Source organism: Mustela putorius, unplaced genomic scaffold (assembly GCF_011764305.1).
Source record: "Mustela putorius furo isolate JIRA1106 unplaced genomic scaffold, ASM1176430v1.1 tig00000224_pilon_pilon_pilon, whole genome shotgun sequence".
NCBI lineage: Eukaryota > Metazoa > Chordata > Mammalia > Carnivora > Mustelidae > Mustela > Mustela putorius.
In genome coordinates, this window is record NW_025421321.1 from 3069791 (window position 1) to 3085493 (window position 15703).

A 15703-nucleotide genomic window follows, 5' to 3' on the forward strand; every position below is an offset into this window, starting at 1 on the left:
ATAGTCATTAAACTTTAGAGGCATCACTTGCAATTTATTTGTCTTAGCAATATAATTTGCAGTAACTTTTCTAGAGTAAAAATCAATATGGGAAATTTCTGATATAAATAGCAAGCATCGCTGTGTTTCAGCAAATCTCCCAGTAAACCCTAGTGATAGGTAGCTATAAAACTGGTAGATCTTCCCTGAAACTTTTGATTTACATGGTTAACATATATAAATTACACTATTAAAAGATTAAAAAGCCAGGAAGATGAAGCTTTCAAGATTACCATCAATTAGATAAGTATTAAAAGCATACCTGAAATATATAAAGTATTCCAACACACTTGATGCTCAATGAAGAACTCTTTTCCTTAGTCTAAGGTACAACAGATATTACCACCCAATTTCTTCATTACAGGAATTCAAATATCCTTGTTCACATCAATCTGTTCCTTCTGCCAATACCCCTGATGCCTATCTAAAATACTGATTAACGAAAGGTAACACTGTGACAAGTTGAAAACAGCTGCAAAGGTAAGTGCCATATTCTTTGTGATTCAGCAGCTGTGTGAATGTTTTCCACTAGAGAGAAAGAAAAATGCTTGTAATTTGACACCTGAGTTGGAAAGTGGGTTTTTTTCTTTCTTTCTTTTTTTTTTTAAAGAAAATTCTGGCCATGAAGGCCAAAGGAGAAACAGATTACTGGATGAACAGATAAAATTAACTGTTGTTAAAAGAGTAAAGTATAAAAACAATCAAAATGGGATAGAAAAACAAAGTTACTAAGCCTCTAGAAATATCTTTTTCTTTTTCTTCTTCTTCTTCTTCTTTTTTTAAAGATTATTATTTATTTTTTAGAGAGAGAGGAAAAAGAGGCAGAGGAAAAAGATCCCAGGAGTTCCATTTCACAACCCTGAGATCATGACATGAGCAGAAATCAAGACTCAGACACTTAACCAACTGAGTCACCCAGATGCCCCCAGAAATATCTATTTCTTATTTTCAATTTTTATTTATCCCAAGGAACAACACATTAGGAATTTCACAAAGAAACATTTTGCTGCCCAGCGCAAACACTGTTAGTACTGCCAGCAACCTTACTTTTCACGGAGTTCTGCTTCTTTGGACACAGTTTCCTGAAGCATCTTGTTATGCCGTTCTAGGAGAGTATCATGTTCAGACTGTAGTGTTTGAAGTTCAGAAACATTAATCTGTAAGTTATTTTGGGTGTCCTGTAATTTGATTTTTAGTTGATCAATCAGCATTTCCAGGTGTTCTCTGAAACAAACAGTTTTATAAAAAGTTTTAGAAGAGGTAAACCTGATTTTGTGGTTTCAAATAAATTTTATTACTTTAATCGTTTCATCTTTAATGTCACACACTTGCTATTATTATGGATGATTCTAAAGGAAATTGAATAATTGGGAGAATTCGGAGACTAGGATTAAATATATGTTATAGTAGTCAGATTTTAAACCCTAGGCCCTGCAGATTTTAAAAAACATCTCTGAACTTATAAATTTCATACTCAAATGGAGAAGAAACTATTGGATAGCATCAAAATGGCCTACTGTGTTATAGCACTATGCTTTTAGTTAAAAAAAATTACATAGTTGTAAGCCAACCATTAGGGGAAGAATGCTATAAAAAACAAATAGTGAAAGCCCCTCATTCTGTTTCAACTGATACAATTCACTGAGTTTACTTTTTTAGAAAAAACCATCTTACGCATAAGAAAATAGAAGGAATGTAAAAAACATTTACATTAAAATAATATGAATCCAAAATTCCAGCATAATCAAAAAAGGCTCTTGCAAATGCTGACATTTTCATATTAAAGGTGTCAATATTCAATTTCACTTTGAAATTTGAGGATGAGCTATTAACAGAGAAAATACCTCATTTTTCAGTCTACAGTTCCCATATTTAATAGATATTTGAATGAAAAGTATCATACAAACATTGCAGATATTTAGTCCTACTTAGAACAGTAAGAAGCAGATGTAAAATTACTTTGAATACTGAACCTCTACTTAAAAACAAAGCACACATGCTATAGATTATCCTATTTCATATTCCTAGTATATTTTTGAATAATTTAAAAATTATCTGTATGTTAGTTTTAAAGATACAATAAACAAGATACCACTGAAACATAATTGAGACAGCCATAAATTTAAGAAGAAAAATGTAATTCTAGGCTAGAATTTAGTACAGAATTTAAAACTTTTTGAAATAAATAAAATGTTTTTAAGCAATTCTGTTTAGCCTAATTAATGGTGGGTATGTCAAGGAAGCAATTTTATTCTTCTATTTCTCAATTTTCAAAATTGGAAAAACTAATCATAATGTAATTTTAATGTCTGTATTTCTGCTCTGACCGATTCCTGCTACAACAAGATAACACTATTTAGCCTATTTTCTGGTTTCGCTGCTTACATATTAGTTTTATGAGTCTGTAACAGTGCCCTTCATAGAGATGTTTCCCTGTTACTGCCTAGAGAAACAGTGAAGCCAAGAAACTCTGCTCTCATTACATGTAAAATTCCTCAGTCAAATGAAATCAAAGCAGGATTCTCAGCCTACTTGGTAGAGAATCTGTTTTAGAGGAAAGGGGGGAACCCTGGATGTTTCTTTTAATTTAGACCTTACCTTTCTTGTTTAGCTCCTTCAGTTTCAGTCTGAGACACAGATTTATTTTTCTGTTGTTTTAGAACATTGTGAACTCGGACTTTGTAGCTCTCAAATTCAGAGGTTATAGCAGCTTGTTCTGCCTACAACATTTAAAAGAAAGAATGATTTTTCTATTGCAGATTCATTGTAACATAATCCTATTTTCTTTCAGAGTAATGATTTAAGATGAAAATGTTTTAGAAAATGAGTAAAAATGTCCAACACTCCTTACTCCTTAACTTCCTTTAAGAAGTGTGCATCTGTTGGCCTTAAAACTTTTTTTTTTAAAGATTTGTTTTTTGAGAGAGAGAGAGAGAGAGAGAGAGAGAACAAAAGCAGGGGGAGGGGCAGAGGGAGAGCAGACTCCCTGCTCAGCAGGAAGCCAGACACCAGCGAGATCCCAGGTCCCTAGGATAAGGATCTGATCCAAAGCCAGACACTTAACCAACTGAGCCACAAGGTGACCAAGTCTTATAACCTTTTAAAAGCATTTGAATGATAGAATTTTGTTTGACAAAAGATGTTTCTACCATGTTTTCCTCCTGGTAGTGTCAGTACCCATAAATTTCGTAATGGCACTATTTATTTGTCTTTGAAACCTTAGAAAGATTTTCACTTATGGAGAGGAATTCCTCTTTTCATAAATATAAGAAAAATAAATTCAAAGAAATTAAGCCACTCGAACTTCAAAGAGACAGGAAAAATGAAATTCTAGGTCTTCTACTTTCCCAACGTGATCTCCTGGGACCCTTCTGCCAAACTGGCTTATATCAGAGCTGCACCTCTCACAAAGCTACTGTACTGGGTCTGCTTTGCATGCTGAAGAAAGTAGGCCCTCACAACCATTCTATTGGAATATTAGTTTATAATCATTTGGCCCTCAGAAAGCACTATATAAAGCATAAAATTAAAAGAAAATAACTCTTACACACAGAATTGCAAAACAAGTTTAAAATGGAAACGTGTACCCATGTCTTCCCTTTTAACAAAAAAAGGTTATACAAGTGACAGGATTGGATGGGGTTGGGGTTCAGGTCAGATGAGCTGCAACAGGTACTTACTTTTAATAAGTGCTCTTAAACAACAGCAAATCCTAAAAGGCAAGACCACAGCCCTCATGAGAACTGCATGCTAGGTGGTAACATCTGTCTGCTGGGTCTATGTGAGGAACGTACCTTGGCAACGCGGCACTCTTCCTGAAGGGCTGTCACTTTCTGCTGGTATGCGCTCAGTGTGCGCTGGTGCTGGTCCGCAGAGGTCTTCAGGTGTTCGTGAACTTTGTGCTTCTCGGAGGTTATTTCAGCCAGCTGAATCTGGGGCAAAACCTTTCAATTAAGCTCTAGTAAACTGGCTAAAGAGACTTGCCTTAAAAACATACTTGAGTTTTTTTTTTTTTTAAGATTTTATTTCTTTGACAGAGAGAGAGAGATCACAAGTAGGTAGCAAGATAGGCAGAAAGAGAGAAGGAAGCAGGCTCCCTGCTGAGTAGAGAGCCCTATGTGGGGCTCAATCCCAGGACCCTGAGATCATGACCTGAGCCAAAGGCAGAGGCTTTAACCCACTGAGCCACCCTAAAAACACACTTGAGTTTTGGCGCCCCTAAAATTATACTTGAGTTTTGAATCATGAGTATATATAAGCGATAAAAAAACTACTATTACTGAAAGAGTACTGGGAATATGCTGAAAGAGTATTGAGAACATTTTCTCAATAAATTATTTCAGTTTTCCTTAAATTAAAACCCTGATTAAAAAAAATTCCAGACTATTTGTTACAGTTCATTTATTGAATGCATATAAAAGTATATACAAATAGTATAAGTAGATATAAAGATTTATAAATATATATAAAAATATATAGGTATCTAGATAAAAATATAAAAATAGGTATAAAAATACATATTAATAGATAAAACTATATGTAAATAGATATGATATAAATAAGCTTTATAAAATAGATGTAAAATATATATTATATATAAATTATAGATACAGAAATACAGATATATAAAAATATATATTATTAATAGATATGCTATAAATATATATGCTATAAATAGATATATATTATAGATAAAATCTATAATTAGATATAAAAATATATTAATAATATAAATATACATATAACATGTATACAACATACAAATATAAAACCATTTTTATTCCTGTGACTTTCAGAAACTCAGATCATTTAAAAAGCTCAGATGCAGGTCTGGGGCCATGTTTATTTTATATTTTATGTTGTATCTATTTTTAGTGCCTCAAAGATTTCCAAAATCCCCTTTAGCTTAAGCTAAATCTTAAGGGGATACTCCAGTTATATCCCATACTTACTGCTTCTACTTTTTCAAATGAAGGATATGTAGGGGGAAAAAATGTGTGTGTATAAAAATATGTACATAAAGATATTTAGAAAATTCCCTACATAGTAGCTTACTTCTATGTGGAAATTTTTTTATAAATCCTAAAAAGTAAAAAGAATCTTACTTTATAGACTTCTACTTGTTGCTGGCTTGCCTCCAGTTCACCCTTCAAAGTTGCTTGAAGTATTAAGTGATCAGTTTCCTACAGAATAAGAATTTTGATTAAATTTAAAAAAGAAGTGATTGATAAATACATAAAATGAAATATGGAATTGGGAAATTAACATACTGCTTGTTTCGAATCTGCCAGTTCTTTTTTGGTTTTCACAAGCAGCTGCTTGATTTTGGTGTTTTTTTCCTCATATTGTTGCACTGAAGACTGTAGTGAAGCTAACAAAGGAAATAATTTCAGAACAGATTAAACAGTTTTTTTTAATAAGGTATCCAGCTTTTACTTTTTTTTAAAAGATTTTATTTTATTTATTTGAGAGAGAGAGAGTTCACAAGTAGGCAGAGAGGCAGGAAGAGAGAGAGGCGGGGAAGCAGGCTCCCGGCTGAGCACAGAGTCTGATGCGGGGCTTGATCCTAGGACCCTGACATCATAACCTGAGCAGAAGGCAGAGGTTTAACCCACTGAGCCACCCAGGCACCCCTGAACAATTTTTTTAAGATTTATTTACTTTACAGAGAGAGAAAGAGCACAGGAGGGGAAGGGGCAGAAGGAGAGAGAGAATCTCAACCAGACTCTGTGCTGAGCGCAGAGTCCAATGTGGGGCTTGATCTCATGACCCTGACCTGAGATCATTACCTGAGATGAAACCAGAGAGTCAACCATTCAAATGACTATGCCACCTACGTGCCCTTAAATAATTTTTATGAATGAATTTAAATAAATGGATAAGACTTTTTTCTTGGTATTAACTTATCTTTAAAAGAAACTTGTTTAAAAAAGTAAAAATAAACTTGTTTTAGTTTTTTTTTCTGAAATATTTCAAAATACAGGATAGCCGTGACAATAGTAAAACAGACTCACTATACCTATCATTCAGCTTTAACAATTACCAATACATGGCCAATCTTACTACCCAGAACAGGACTGTGGCCCATAGGCTAAAATCTGGCTGCTGCCTGTTTTGTGAAGAGTTTTATTAGAACACAGTCAAACTTATTTATTTACATACTGTTCATAGCTGTTTTAGCGCAATGATGATTATAGAGACTACAAGATGGCCTGCAAAGCCTAAAATATTTACTGTCTGGCCCTTGATAGAAAAAGTTTGCCAACTCCTAACCTACACCTTCACCTAATCCTTGTGCCCTCCTGGTTTTGTTTTGTTTGTTTGTTTTTGGTTCTTCACAAGAAATCCTTTGTAAATATTTCAGTATGTACCTTTAAAATGAAGTTACATACTTATATATCGAGAAGATAAACACTTTAGTTTTAAGAAGTTCCTCAAAAGTGGTACCATGTATTTCTAATTACATCACTGCAGAGGCACATACCTGGTTGTTTTTGTGATACTAATTGTTTCATAGGATGGGACTGTGACAGTTCACTAAGGAAAAATTGAACCATGATAAAAACAAAAAACTTTAACGCTAACAAAGGTAAAACAAACAAACAAACAAACAACAACGAACGAATATCATATAAGAGTGAGTAGCTTTATGGTCTAGATCATAGGTACCCAAGAATCTGGCCACAGCCTGTTGTGAAAGAAATAAAGAGTATATGATGGAGACCATGGGGCCTGTGAAGCCATGAAGAAAGATTTCCTGGTCCTTCAAGAAAAAGTGTGCTTGACACCTGGTCTAGGCCAGTTATATCGGCACTATGTAATTGTGCTACTAAAATATCTTATAAGCAATGATTAACTTTATGTAGTTAAACCCATGTATACAGACCTTATTACTTGGTAAACATGAACAGGTATACTGTAAGAATATTATTTTAGCTATGCCTTTTTATGATAAGTCTAATTTAGTTATTTCCGGGCAACTATTTGCTCAATTCTGAAAAGCATTTTATAAAGCACAAACTATACACAAAACCTTTGTTAAGTGCTCCAGGAATTGTGATTAGATATAGTTAGTTCCTGAGCTCAAAGGATAAAAATGAAATTAGGGGATAATATTTCACATAACAACATAAAACAAAACATAAATGTTACAAAAGAAATACAAAAGGCTACTGGGTGGGGTGTCTACAGGGGCTAAAGGTTATACAAAGTTTGCAAAGGACAAGGAAAATTTCATAGAACAGGAAACACTTAAGATTAGGAAGGATTCTAAAGGGTGGGCAAGAGGTAGGAGGGGGAGGGCATGAAAGATTTCCTTTAGAGAAGAGATACACAGTTACAGAAAAACACAACAAATCATGTCTCAGGAAAAATAAGCAGTCCTCTATCTGTGAGAGAGTAATGAGAATTAAGGTGGAAAGTCAGATGTTGGAGGGGTTTCAGATTAAATGTGTGTTGCTCATTTATTAGGCAACATTTCTTTTTCTTTTTTCACAGAACATTGTCCACAATGATTCCTATCTTTTTCCTACTCCACTGCAACTCCTTAACTCAGGCTTCCAAGACCTTTGCTCCCATGAGCCTGGTGGCTTTTGACAGATTCTATACCATTCCAATAAATCTGATATGCTGGCAGACCAATCTTTCTCCATTGTCTTCAGAAAGGGCCCAAATATATTCTGGTTGATTTCAGGTACTTCACAAATTGGATCAAAAATGTCTTCCTTGGGGCACATGGGTGGTTCAGTGGGTTAAAGCCTCTGCCTTCAGCTCAAGTCATGATCCCAGGGTCCTGGAATCGAGCCCCACATCGGGCTCTCTGCTAGGCAGGGAGCTGCTTCCCTTCCTCTCTCTCTGCCTACTTGTGATATCTCTCTCTCTCTCTCTGTCAAATAAATAAATAAAATCTTAAAAAAAATGTCTTCCTCATTATACTTCACTTTTCCCTAACAGGTCAAGTCTTTCACTCCAAGGGGTCAAGACTTCTAAAATTATACTATGTTTCATTTTGCTCATTCATTTTGCTGTATTTCATGGCTGCAGAAAGGAATACCCTTTTTCAGTCTGCTTTTTCTCTCCAAACCTTACCTTTAAGATCTACTTTGAGCCCCAACTTCTGATTGTTTCAGTCTATAGAATCTTTTCCCCCTCTGAACTCTTTTTTTTTTTTTTAAAGACTTTATTTACTTATTTGACAGAAGGAGATCACAACTAGGTGGAGAGGTGGGGGGAAGCAGGCTCCCTGCTAAGCAGAGAGCCTGATGTGGGGCTCGATCCCAGGACCCTGGGATCATGACCTGAGCTGAAGGTAGAGGCTTTAACCCACTGAGCCACCCAGGCAACACCCCCCTCCCCCGAACTCTTAAAGAGCACTCACTGCTTGTACCACTCATTTCTGTACTTAGTTATCAATGAGACATGGATGGCCTTCTTGAAAAAGCTTGCCTTTTTAGTTTTTCTAGGGTATCAATAGCTTCTCTTTCAGCTCAGTTAATGATCAAAAATATACACATTCACTAAATATAACCTAGAGCTCTACTATTCAATTTGCATCAAGAAAATAGTTGGAAGATATGATATGTGCATAATGAAAGCTATATGCATAATGAATTGTCTGGAAACTCTACAATCCATTCAATTACCTGAGTATTCTAAATTTTCCCCCTGGATGCATGTAGATCATCAGAATTCTGCATATGGGGCTTCAATGCTTTGTTTATTCATGGAATCACCTTTACTGATTTGGCTACAGGCTGAATGAAATACTACAAAGTAGTCAAGCGAGATGTGCTACTTTATTTATTGCGGAAATGCCACTGAGAATACAAGTCCAGATTATCAGTGGTTTCTATTAAAATTAAATATAAAATGGACAGAGGGTTTGAAAATTGCCTGAGCAGACAAAACCATTTAAGTCACGCAAGTGAAAATTTAGCTCATTCTGCAAAGTAAGTGGACTTGTCATCTGGAAAACCCCCACTGTAATAAGCAATCATTGTAAAGGTTAAATTTGCTTGTTTCACTTTATTTATTTTGAAGATTTTATTTGTGTGTGTGAGACAGAGAGAGAATGAGCACCCAAGTAGGAGGAGCAGCATGCAGAGGAAGAAGCAGGATCCCCACTGAGCAGGAAGCCCAATGCGGCACTTGGTCCCAGGACCTGAGCCGAAGGCAGACGCTTAACCAACACCAGCTGAGTCACCCAGGGGTCCCTCGTTTCACTTTATAAACCATTCTAGGCTATCAGTCTTTGAATTTGAAAATTCCCAGTTCATGGTCTGTTTTTATATGTAAAATAGATTCTTACATTGGTGATATGGTGGCTTTAATTTTGCTTTTTCTGGGTGTTTGATATTCCTAAGGTAGCATTAACTTCAAAAATCACATATAAGACTTTTGAAAACACAGATTTCAAGGCCCCACCTTTTTAAGATTCTGATTCTTCACAATTGTGCCTGGGCTTTCCAAAAAGCTCTGTGGATACATGGTGATATTTAAGTTAGGTCTGGGAGCACTGTTGCATATGACACAGTGGTCCTTTTATTAATAATGTCTTTTAAAAAACTTCTCTCACACATCTAAGTACCAGGAAAAGCTGTGTTGCTGACAAGCATCACATTTGCATGGCTTCTGGGAAGCTCAAAGCCAATTTATGGAGACCTTAGTGATAGCAAAAGTACACAAACATATACTTTATGTTTTCATCTTATATCTGACTTCACAATAGTGTCCTACAATAGCATCCTATATCTCAATGTTTCCTTTTATCCCATTTCCTCATCATTTATGTATCTAAAATCTTGTACAGTAATATCTTTGCAGCCAATGAAAATCATTTTATGGAACCTCAGCTTCTCTTCAGGAGGGAGTAACAAGAGGTAGACATACCTTCTGCTGTAAACAATTAGAAAACTGAACAAACTAGATTAAAGTTCCTGAAATCTAGCTGTGATCTCTGAGAAGGTAAATAAGGTGAGCCCTGTTATAGTTCTAGCTTTCTGTCTGGAGGCAACTTCTGGACTGTGGAACAGGAGGGGAATCCCAAATAGAGCAGTAGTCTTCATGAGATGCAAAGAACTACGGCTGGGGAAAAAACAGTGAATACGGAGCTGCAACTGGAACAATTCCCAGGGCTCACAGAAGGCTATAAATCCTTCCCACCGGCCAAAGTAAAGAGATTTCGTTTAATATACAGGCACTCAGTACACATCAGAAGATTCTCCACCTAGTTGAGGGACTGAACTAAATCTATAGGAAGTGTATGCCACACTTGTTTTAAAAAAGATGAAAAACAAGCCACTAAAGAATAAAAGTGATCCACAAATGACCTGACAAAGTTTAACTCTGTAAATGAATACAAGAAATCTAGCATTCAACAATGTAAAATTCACACCAATTTAAAAAATTATTTCCCATGCAAAGAAGCAGGAAAATATTACTTATAACAGGAAAAAATACAATCAGTAGAATTAGAATGAGAAGTTATAGAATATTCTTTAGGATTTGAAGGAAAACATGAACATAATGAAAAGACAAATGAAAAACAAAAAACAAGAACAAGAAAATACAAATGGATTTTCCAGATGGAAAATACAAAATGGAATTTCCAGAGATGAAAAATACAGTATCTAAAGTGAAAATATCACTAGATGGTAATAACATATTAGACCCTGAAGATGAGAGAATTTAAAGGCTATTTAATAATAAGAAATGACTAGATTCGAAACTATATTCTATTTAATAAAAGTAAAAAGAGGAGGGAAGTGAAGAAAAAAATAAACAGCATCATTAACCTATGAAACTATATCAAGTGGTCTAACGTGTGTAATGGGGAGTCTTGGGGGGGAAAAAAAGGAAGAGGATTTAGACCAAAAAACAGTAAAGTAAATAATGGTGAAAAATATGATATATTTGAAGATAACTAGAAAAACTACATACAACAAAGAAACTCTACAAAACACAAGCAGGATATAAACAGTGAAAAAAGAACCACCAAGGCACATCATAAAATTCCATACTCAGCAAAATTATCTTTTTTTTAAAAAGATTTATTCATTTTAGAAAAAGAGAGACTGCATGTACAGGGAGGGTCAGTGGGGTAGGGAGAAAGAATCTGAAGCCAACTCCACACTGAGCACAGAGCCCAACACAAGGCTCAGTACTCACAACTGTGAGATCATTACCTGAGATAAACAAAGAACTGGGTGCTTAACTGCCTGAGCCACCCAGATGCTTCCCAGCAAAACTATCTTTCAAAAATGAAGACCTTTTTTTCCAGGCAAACAAAACATTACAGAATTCAATGCCTATAGCCTACATTATAAGATATGTTAGGGGCACTTGAGTGGCTCAGTTGGTTAAGTGTCTGCCTTCAGCTCAGGTCATGATCCCAGGGTCCTGGGATCGAGTTCCACAACAGGCTTCTTGCTCAGCGGGGAACCTGCTTCTCCTGCTGCCTGTCGCTCCCCCTGCTTGTGTTCTCTGACAAATAAATTAAAAAAAATCTTAAAAAAAAGATATATTAAAAGAAGTTCTTCAAGCAAAAGGAAAGTCTTATTTGATGAAATTTGCCTATAGATGAATGAAGAGCACCAGAAATGGTAAATATGTGGGCAAATATAAAAAAAAAATTCTCTGGTTTTTCATTTCTTTAAAACAGGGATTGGAGGGCGCCTAGGGGGCTCAGTTGGTTAAGCCACCGCCTTCAGCTCAGGTCATGATCCTGGAGTCCTGGAATCGAGTCCCGCATCGGGGTCCCAGCTCCGATGAGAGTCTGCTTCTCCCTCTGACATTCTCTCCTCTCATACTCTCTCTCACTCAAATAAATAAATAAATCTTTAAAAAAACCAACAGGGATTGGAAAACATTTTAAATGGTGAGATAATAAATATGATAGGCTTGTAAGTGATAGAGTCTCTGTTACAACTACTCAACCGTTCTGAGTAGCACGAAAGTAGCCAAAGACGATGCAAATGGACAAAGCTGTGTTTCTTTTACATATGAAGTGGTACAATTTACTTAGAAGTAATCTGTAATAAGTTCATGACATAACGCCTAAAGCATCCACTAAAACTAACAAAAGGTATAGCTAATAAGCTAATAATGGAGATAAAAATGGCATCATATAAATTACTCAATTGAAAAGAAGGCAGAAAAAGAGGAAAAAGGAAATAAATTATAAGACAAATAGAAACAGTCAGCAAGGTAGTAAGTTTAGATCTAATCACATAAATAATTATGTTAAAAATAAATGACTTACACATTCCGCTTAAATAGCAAAGGCTGTCGGCTTGGAGAGAAAAGGAAGACTCAACTATATGCTATCTTAAAGAAACAATACAGACTTAGGTTGAAAGCTAAAGGATGGGAAAAAAACATGCCATGTAAACAAGAAACAAAAGAAAGCTGGAGTGGTTATATTAATATCAAAGTGGACTTTAGAAAAAGAAATATTAACTGTAATAAAAAACACACCTCACAGTAATAGAGAAATTAAATTACCAAGAGCAAGTAATGATTCTAAATGTATATGTAGCTAACTGCAGAGTTCCTAAATACATGAAGTCAAAACTGACAAAAGTGAAAAGAGAAAGAAACCCACAGTTATGTTCAGGAAATTCAATGTATCTCTCTCAGTACTTGGTAGAGCAGTAGTCAGAAAATCATTAAAAATATAGAAAACCTGAATTGTCAGCTGACTTGATTTAACTGACATTAGTTAAAACACTATCCAACAACTAATACTGAACATGTTTTCAAGTGCCTAAGGAGCATTCACCAAAAGAAATCTTATTTTGGGCCATAAAACAAAACTCAATAAACTTAAAAGGACTGAAATCATACACAGTATGTTCTCTAATCACAAAAGAATTCAGACAGAAATCATTAACAGAAAGACAAGTGAAATTCCTTTAAATGAATTAAACAACACACTTCTGAATAACCCATGGGTCAAAGAAGAAATCCAAAGGGAATTTTAAAATATTTTGAGCTGAATTAAAATCAAAGGTACAACATACCAATTTATGAGATGTGGCTGAAGGGTGCCTAAAGGGATATATAATTTTAGATGCTTGAAGTTAGAAATTATCTTATGGAGAGAATGGAATATAATCACCTCAAAAAAAGATTTCACTGCTATTTAAATGATCCCACTCTGCTGACAACCAGCAAATTGTGGACAAGACCATTTAAAAAAAATCTTTGTATCACTCATGCAGCAAAGAAATGTTTACATAAATGACTGCATTATGCACCAACACAGACTGTACACATCTCAACAAAAAATGGTTTTACAACCCTCTTGGTCCTTAAGAATATTTAGCATTGTGTGAAAGATCTGCTGGCAGTCAAAGACTGGTGAAATGCACAACTAATACTGCTCACCTGTATTCTATTATAACGAAATTATGGTAAGGTAAAGTAAATTTTGTTTTACTCACTCATTTCTTCTTGCAGGGTTTCTTGTTTCTGTTTCTGAATTTTAATTTCTTGCTCCAGATCTTCTATCTTGCTGTTTTTATTAGCTAACTTTTGATTCAGTTCTTTCATCAAACGCTCATAATCAGCTATTTCCATATTCATCAATGTGGTTTGCTGGGCATCCTGCACGTATGAGAAATAAAAGATCCACATAATAGTAGATCAGTTAATCTTATTTATAATATTGCTAATTGCATACCTGTAAATTATGCCAAAGGAATAAACACTTTCTATTAATGCTTTTCTGTAACACAGTAAGTTTACACATATATGAAGAAGCTACAGTTGGTACCTTCTATTTTTGTACTTTTACAAAGTATTTTCTTTTCATCAAATTTCATCAGAATTTTCATTAAGCACAATTGACAGTTCTACTCATGGAGTTCTCATTTATAAAACATTAACATTTAAGCAACCCTTAAAACCCTTAAAACACCTCATCTTTGAATAAAGCAGAGAAAAATTAGTCAAAGGTTTAAGTATAATATGAATTTCAACTTTTGACATTAATTAAATCTTCATGTGTCCTATAACAATCCTGGACAAAAAAAATGAAGTATCAAACCATCTGTGAGCCTAGATTCTTCTGAGAAGATAGGACTGAGAGAAATCTTAAACTTTCATTCTTTCGAGGCTAACAATTTATATACGATTATGTTAGTTCCTCAAAAACCTCATTTTTGAAATATTTCCTTTCTAAACTATCAGAATTGTTTAACACTGAATATTGACCTGCGTTTTGAATCTGGTGTTTTATTTTACCTTTCTAACCAGCTCTAATTCTTGCATGGTTTTCTGAAGCTGTTTCTTTTCCTTCCGAAGCTGCAGTTGAAGTTCTTGAAGTTCATTTATGGAACTGGCATGCTCCTGCAATTAAAAATAAAAATATCACCACTCCACCCCCCAAACAAACCAACATTAAAAATGTATTGCAAGGGTCTATAGAATAAATCTGACATACTGTAATATAAAAAGCTCGAAAATCTTTTATTATTTTTTTATTTTTTAAAGATTTTATTTATTTGACAGACAGAGATCACAAATAGGCAGAGAAGCAGGCAGAGAAAGAGGGGGAAGCAGGCTCCCTGCGGAGCAGAGAGCCTGATGCAGTGCAGGGCTTGATGCGGGGCTCCATCCCAGGACCCTGGGATCACAACCCAAGCCGAAGGCAGAGGCTTTAACCCACTGAGCCACCCAAGTGCCCCCCCTCGAAAATCTTTTAATATTTAAAAAACACACATCCCAAAATCATAGCTTGGGATTCTCAACTTCATAGCTGACATACATTATATATTAAGGAATTAATGAACTCTTGTATTCACAAATGTTACTCATTACAAAGTCTTTCCTTCACTTAAATAATATGATGAAAGTATCACTATATAACATGAACTAATCCCACAGGACTGTTTTTACCTTTATCTTCTGCTCTTTCTGAAGTTTTTCGGCTTCCAGCTCTTTGTCTGCCACTGCCTTGGCTTTTTGGACTTCTAAAATCTCTACTTCTAATAACTTTGCATTAGACTGCAGTGTCTCAATACGAGCTAAGAGATCTTCATTATCAGAATTTAATTTTTCGCACTAGAATGACAAATGATTCACTACTGTAAACATGTAGAAAATATGTATAGGGGAGGGAGAATAAAATGATACATTATAAGATTACTGGCAGGGTATGAAAAATAAAGATTTCAAAAACAATTCCACATAATGTAAAATCAAGAATAAGTTTAAAACGTTATTACTTTTAAAATAAATTTGGCAAACATTACAAGAGACCAGGCGCACTGGCAGAGGAAAAGGCAAAAAGAAACAAAAAGCAAACCAAAACACCCAGCGAGTGGAGATTAGAGCAATAGATAAGACAGGAAAGTTGCCAGTTTTTTATCATATTCTTATCCCAACAATGGGAAGAACAAAATGAAATTGCTTCTATTAATTTTAATGAATTTAATTTTAATTTTTATGCAAAATTTTGAAATCGAAATACACTTATTACATGTTTTCACATCTGCATTTACTCAATTTAAAATTACCTGAAAAGTCCTCTCAACAAAGTGAGTGTAGAGGAATGTACCTCAACATAATAAAGGCCATATATGATGCAACCACAGCTACACCATACTCAGTGATGAAAATCTTCTCCTCTAAGATCAGGAACAAGAGAAGATTCCCATTCTTA

The 15703-nt window shown here is 34.9% G+C and overlaps 1 protein-coding gene across 2 annotated transcripts in view; it reads right to left on the bottom strand.

Annotated features, from left to right (window-relative positions):
• The window catches only part of GCC2 (GRIP and coiled-coil domain containing 2), a 54686-nt gene that overhangs the window by 14036 nt on the left and 24947 nt on the right, over positions 1 to 15703 (bottom strand). For both annotated transcript variants that reach the window (XM_004764348.2, XM_013062377.2), the window contains exons 11-18: positions 14938 to 15102; positions 14284 to 14388; positions 13482 to 13644; positions 5310 to 5410; positions 5145 to 5222; positions 3834 to 3971; positions 2638 to 2759; positions 1087 to 1263 (exon numbers count right to left, since the gene is read on the bottom strand). In XM_004764348.2, the coding sequence (XP_004764405.1) occupies positions 1087 to 1263; positions 2638 to 2759; positions 3834 to 3971; positions 5145 to 5222; positions 5310 to 5410; positions 13482 to 13644; positions 14284 to 14388; positions 14938 to 15102 (1049 nt within the window). The remainder of the gene's footprint in view (positions 1 to 1086; positions 1264 to 2637; positions 2760 to 3833; positions 3972 to 5144; positions 5223 to 5309; positions 5411 to 13481; positions 13645 to 14283; positions 14389 to 14937; positions 15103 to 15703) is intronic.